At 42.4% G+C, this 6869-nt stretch overlaps 1 protein-coding gene across 1 annotated transcript; it reads right to left on the bottom strand.

Moving 5' to 3' along the window:
• Window positions 1–3987: 3987 nt before the first annotated feature.
• LOC112876793 (BURP domain-containing protein 13-like) lies at window positions 3988–6633 on the bottom strand. Its single transcript, XM_025940971.1, has 3 exons — window positions 6529–6633; window positions 5265–5370; window positions 3988–5160 (listed from the first exon to the last, which is right to left on the bottom strand). Exons 1-3 carry the CDS (start codon window positions 6577–6579, stop codon window positions 4211–4213), a joined length of 1107 nt encoding a protein of 368 aa, XP_025796756.1. The 5' UTR covers window positions 6580–6633; the 3' UTR covers window positions 3988–4210.
• Window positions 6634–6869: the final 236 nt, after the last annotated feature.

Genomic DNA, 6869 nt, shown 5'->3' with positions numbered 1-6869 from the left:
CTATGAACTTAAATACATAGGTAAAAGGGAACATCAGTTGCATAAATTGAAACACTAGGATCATGCACCGGGGCTTGCCTTCTTGAGCAAAATCTAGTCGGGAGTTCTTCCGAATGTTGGTTCGGGTCTTCAGCGTCTTCTGTTAGATTAACTTGAGCTTTGCGCTGCTCACTCTCGGACTCGAGCACTAGATTGTAGGTTCCGTCCGTGAGAGTAGTCGATTCTATATGAATGCACATGTATGAGTGGTTTTACAGGTACAAGATATATAATTATTGCACTATAAAGTAGTCATTCAACAAAACTGAAGTTAAATAGTTGAGCACTTTATTTTCTTTTCCCTGGGCAGTTATTTATCGAGTACTTATCTGGATTAACTGACTTCATTAAGTAAGCGAGTGGTTTTATCATGTTGTAAACGGCCATTTCCAACAGTAAGCATTGCTTAAGCAAAACTACTCATAGAGGTAGTTTCTGAGGTTGAGATTTTTATACAGAGCACATTACTTAAGTACAAACTCACTATAAAAGTGTTAGCTATTTTTATTTAGCAGGTTAATCATGAAAAATATTTTAAACGATCACTGCTAGGATCAAGATCTATTTGTACAGAACAAACCCTGCAAGAACTGGTGCTCAACTTTTTATTGAACAAACTTACTTGCAAGAGTAGTCTACTGAAAATTTTGTAGATTTTTCCTATGCAAGAATTAGAGGTTAAGATTTTAGTTTAACTGGATCTAGCATATAGCAAAAAGTACTCGAAACATCTAGCTGTGCTTGGATTTAGTGCATGAATTTTTTATGAAAGACTTTACTCCTAACATTGAAGCTACCATCCAAAACTCATGAGCAGTTCTTTCCTGAAACTCTTGGAACAATTAAAATCCGTTTAAACTTGATTTAAATCTACAGCTAAAACTATGTGGAAACAATCCATGATCCTATTACAAAGTTGTAGATCTTAACTTAAAGAGTTCAGAACATCTTAGTTTGTATTTTTATGATTTTTCTGTGAGTTGTTTTGCATCTTCAAAGTTAACAGATTGGTTTTCAAAGTACTAGTTTTAGGTTTACAAATGAGTCCCTAAGATTTTACAGAAATCTTCTCGGAAAGATTGAAATCGAAGCAAAAGGGTCCTTTGTGTAGGGGAACGGCGACTGCCGGCCAAATTCTAGCGACTAGCTTTGCGGTGGTGAGCGGCGAAGGTGGGAGAGGCAAGAGGGGAACAGACCGCACCTATTTGAGGTCTTGGGTGGGGAAGGGGTGGACCGAGGCGGCTTGCTGACGGTGGCACAGAGCCGGCGGCGGGTGCAGGTGGTGGCGGCGGTGCTCCGGTGGAAGAGGGCGCGTGAACCGGCTGTGCAGCTTTGGGGTGAGGTGGAGAAAGTGGTGGGAGGGTTGGTTTGGGCAATGTGGGGGCGGAGTGGTGCGTTCACGCGCGAGTGACTGCTTGGCGGAGTTGGTGTTGGGGCGGTGAGCTTAGGGACCTTGGGTGGGGCTTTTTATAGGCGTGAGAGGGAGGATGGCGGCCTGGGTATGAGCCGCAGGGGAAGGCTCGACCAGGGGCAAAACCGGGGGCGCAGTTGCCTTGCTGGCGTCGGCGGGGCTCGCCGTGGCGCCAGCAGCGTCCACGGCAGAGGAAAACCGCTATGTGGAGGCTTCTAGAGGGGAAAGAGCAAGATTTTGTGGGTCCGTGGAAGATTTCCAAGGTGCTGGCAGACCCACTTGGCCAGGCGACCTCAGCTGCACCGGGGTGCGCCGGTTAGCTGGTCTGCCGGCGATGGGATAGGGCAGTGGGAGGAGTCAGGAGGGAGAAGATGATGGGACTTATGCATAGGAAGAAAAAAACAACAGGGGCCTGGTTGAAAAAGGAGCTAGAACTCATGCTTCCCAAGGTAAAATAAAAAAACATTTGAATACCATTTTTGTTCAATTTTTCAAGATATACATCTTCTCTTTTATGACTATGTTCATTTGAGCAATGTATAAAATGGTATTTTAAATTTCCAAAAATAAGTATTTAAATGGTCATTTCATGTGAATTTTTGCACTTTTAGCTCTTGAGTTCAACTAGACTTTTATTGCTCTTGATGTGACAGAAGTGCCATTAAAATTTTAGAGTCATTTGTGATCAATTTTGAAAGTTACAAGAATTTGTTTGCAAAGATTCATATGTACATGCATATATACATATACTCATATTCATATTCTTGAAAGGTAGATTTTGATAGGTTGTTTTATATTTTTTTGCTCTTTTATGCCTGATTTCATATGAAGGATCTTTGTTTATCTTTTAGACACCTAGGGTGTCACACTCGTCCTGGAAGCAACAGAAGAACTAGGAAGAACAAGTAGAACAGGTACTGAATTACCAGATGTAAATGAAGGTCTCAAACTCAATCTCCAATAAGGTCGGGTTCCGAAGATAGGAAGTCGGACGGCTGATCCAGCACACGCGCTTACCAGCAAGTAGCAAGAGCTAAACTTGATCTAAACAAAATCCAATCTGTTTGTGGTGGCTATGGAGGTATATGAACGTGGGAGGACGACCACAGGGATGCTGGAGTCGTGCTCCAACCCTAGGACGTGTCCCTAATGAATTTAAACTCGATACACGGCCCATTGGGCCAAAATAAGATGACGCAGTACCTGGACAAAAAAATGTCCACAAACGAAAATGATGATTGAGGTCGATTCTGAAAAGACATGGACATGAGCCTAGATCCTTTTGAAAATAAACTTGATAAGCTTTCCGTGGAGTCCAAGAACGCCCCAATCGGAGTTCGTATGAAGTCGTGCAGCCGTAACAACTTGGTTCTATCTTGCAGTCTGAATCCAACATTCAAAACGTGATGGACTTGGACTCTCTCTTTCCTTGTACAAAAAGTGACGTGGTGGCTTGGTGGAGAATATTGAGAATATGTGAAATTGGTCCCCAATCAACTTATTTGGTCCTCTATGCCTTCCACATGTTTTTAGTACTCTTTTCGATCCATGAATGTATTTCTAAAAATACATCATGGCGAAGCATCAATTCATCAAATGTATCGAATACAATCATGATAAAGAATGGTTTCACCTTTGAATAAAATGTTTCTAACGTGGTTGTATCCAAGCACGTGATATCCTCATCAATCGTATCATCCAGCAACAGTTGCAGCGCGCCCAGCAACAGATGAAGGCGCAAGTAGATAAAAATAGATCTGAACGCAGTTTTCAGCCTGGAGAAATGGTTTTCATGAAACTACAGCCTTATGATCAGGCATCGGTGGCCAATCGATACAATAAGAAGTTATCGTTCAAATACTATGTACCATTAAGAGTCCTGGAGAAGATAGGTAAAGTGGCCTATAAGCTGGACCTTCCAGTGACAAGCAAGATTCACCCAGTCCTGCATGTTTCTCAGCTCAAGAAGTAAAATATCCAAAGACACAATGGTTTCAGATGACTTGTCTTCAGTAAGGTAGAGGCGGGTACTTAATATTTAAATTTCTCGCGACAAAGTATATCCTTAATACTATCTATATGAATAGATACAGATTTGTCTATTCTTATCTTTCTCTATTTGAATTATTAGGATTCTTTTCTGAGGAATATATTCGGATTATGATTCCTAACTATATATATGTTACCTCAAAAAGCCTCGTATGTGTCATATAAAATAAGAGGTTGTACATAGTCGAGGAGAGACACTTTCCACATCCACGGAGTTCGTTAGGGGAGGTGGAATAAAAAAATGGGCTGAAATTTTACCTCTTTATTATGAGGTACAGAAGATATGGATATAGATATAGATAGAAAAATTAAGATATAATGGTATAGATATAGCTAGAGGCGGATACTTTATATTTAAATTTCTCGCAACAGAATCTATCCTTAAGGCTATAAGCATTTATCGGCCTGCTCCCGAATCCGCTCTTGCTTCCTGTCTCGAACTCTACTCCAAATATCGGTGTCCTAACCCATGCATATCATGCTCTTGATTTAAAGATAGGTACAAATAACATTAGATATTATATATTATATGGGTAAATGAAGACAAACAAGCAGAAGCTGTGCCCTTATTATACATATATATGGACGCTGGTACTCCGATCCGAACAACAACATGGCACATGCATACAAACATTGCAAGATCATAGACGTACACACAACATAGATACGATCAATCTTGGTTGGGACGGCAGAGTGCAGTTTAATAGTTGCTTAGGATGACGAGCGATTTGCCTCCATGTTGACCCACACATTGTGCCCATACGGCAGATAGTGGCAGATCGGTGCGCCGCCAGGCTTGGTGCCGAGGATCTTGAAGGAGACATGCTCCGAGTTCCAGTGGGATGTGTCAGCGTGACAAATAGCGGCAACAGTGACGACAAGGCCACTGCGGGCACCCTCCAGCTCCAGCATGTACGCCCTCGTGGAGGGCGTGTTATGGCACATGTAGACGGTGTACGGATAGTTATGGTCGTGGCATGACACGAAGCTCGATCCGTCCACCGGGTGTACAGCTCGGACGATGTACGTTTGCTTAGGTGCCCCTGAGCGGGGTAGGTCCGAGGTCATCGGCCGGATGTTGCGGGTGCCAAGCGCCGCCATCGATCCCTCGACCAGGGCTTCCAGCGACGTAGCGCAGAATTTGGCCTCACCTGCTTTTGGTGGGAGGTCACACATGTATAGCGTCTCCTCCATGTTGGCTGCCTGCACGGAGTTATTAGAGATACCGAGCCGCGCGAGGGCGCTCGGCATTGAGGACGTCGAGAAGGGAATGGAGTCCGCCACATGGCGCGGCAATAGCCCGAGCGGTGCACTGGCTGCCAACGGGAAGTATAAGGTTATGGTCTTGCCTACTTGCACTAACTCCTCATGGAAGAAGAGCCCCTGGGCCAAGTATTCGTCAGAGCTGTGGTCACGGCCATGGGATGGCCTGGGAGACGAGTGCTTTGTCGGTCCAGATGGAGAGCGAAGCCCCCACATTAACCAAGTCAGGGAGAATGCTTCAGCAGCCATACCATCCTTTGGTTTGTTTACAAAGCTGGTTTCTGCACCATTCGAGTGCTTCGTCTGTCCAGAGGGAGAGCGAAGCCCCCACATTAACCAAGTCAAGGAGTATGCTTCAGCAACCGTATCATCCTTTGGTTTGTTTACAAAGCTGGTCTCTGCACCGTAAAGTAAGACCAGGAGTGAGCATCAGAGCCGCATACCTTCTTTTGTATTATAATCATAGTTTTGAGAAATTAACTAAAGCAAGTAATGGACAGACCAGGATGGAGGAGCTTGAGGATGGGGTCCGGGAGCGGAGAATCCGGCAGGACGGTGCGCCAGAACACTTCGGCCTCCGTCAGGACTGCATTGCTACGCTGTCCGACCTGAACGCAACATGGTACATTAAAATTGGTGGCCTTATCTATATCTATGACTAATATTACAGATCAAAATTTTATCCATTCTTTTTTGTTCACCTCCGATCCTCCTAACTACGTAGGCAGTGGAAGGATTCTTCTATCCCCTATTTTTTATTTCCCAAACTGCACTCACACCCTCGCTCTGTGTGTCGTATGTGATCTGAACCTATGACCCATGATCATACAGGTTAGAACAACTAGCATCTAATGATAATTAGATCGATATGGAGTCTGATTCCAAGACGTATTAGATCGTGTCCAATCCTCCGTATATCGTATGTGACTTGGAGTCATGACCCATACTTATACGAGCTAGAACAGCTCGCAGCGAGAGATAATACAGAGTCAGATTCCCTGTACATATTGGGTTTGTTGGAACTTACTGGTACGTTTGCAAGTTTATATATATAATTATATATAATAGTCACAACACGATAACACGAATGCATCCTCCGGCCATTGGTTTTTTAATTAGCATTACTCGATCCATTTCAAGTTGTAAATCCTTTTACGTTTGTACTAAATAAAACTTGTCTAGTTTTGATCAAATATAGAAAAATGTATTAACATTTATGGGAAATTACTTCTACTCCTAGGGCGCAGTTACTCCCATACGTTCTCTAGATCGATGTATGATGTATATGACCCAATGAGGTGTAAGTAACTAGGTGTATGTAGCGAGCATATGATCATACTAGACCATATAGAATAGTACATATGTCAAGTATGTAAGTATATATACACAATCTATGATTATAGTATTACAATAGTATTATAATAATGTATTAAAATATGGGCTCTTTTGAAAAAAGTTCACGTAATAAGATTTGGAGTTTCTTAAAATGAGTATATAAACATAATTAAAACTGATAAATGACTATACACAGATAAGCAATATGGTTTATGAAAGATGGAGTAACTACTCCCGGGAGTAGAAAAACTGCACCCTAAACATATCTATACAGTATCAAATAAATGTATTGTCAAAACATATTTTATAGTTTATCTAACGGACAATTATTTATGGATATTTCTGTAAACTTAGTCAAAGCCAAGGAAGTTAGATTTAGCATGAAACTATAAAGACATAATTATTCTGGAATGTTACGAGTAAATGATTACCACAAGCAGAACAAAGGTGGAGATTATAGCAGAATGGAGGAGTCGCGCCATGGAAAGCAGCCGAGATATGCTGATGACCCAGTCCAGCCCCAGTGTTTCGACTAAGGCGGCCAGGGTATGCTGGTACTTATAGTAGAACCTTAGAAGGTGTCAAGCTGGTTCCGGATGTGATAGTTTAACTTACAATCTCCCCTCCAAGATGTAATATAGAAAGGCTGCCAAGGCAATCTTAATGAATGGCTGCTAAGGCAATCTTAATGAATGGCTGCTAAGGCAATCTTAGATGTAATATAGAAAGGCTGGCATGGCAATAATCTTAATGAATGGCTGCTAAGGTAATC

This window comes from Panicum hallii, chromosome 9 (genome assembly GCF_002211085.1).
Source record: "Panicum hallii strain FIL2 chromosome 9, PHallii_v3.1, whole genome shotgun sequence".
NCBI lineage: Eukaryota > Viridiplantae > Streptophyta > Magnoliopsida > Poales > Poaceae > Panicum > Panicum hallii.
Note: the sequence above shows the minus strand (reverse complement) of the source record. Positions and strands in the feature narration are given on the sequence as shown.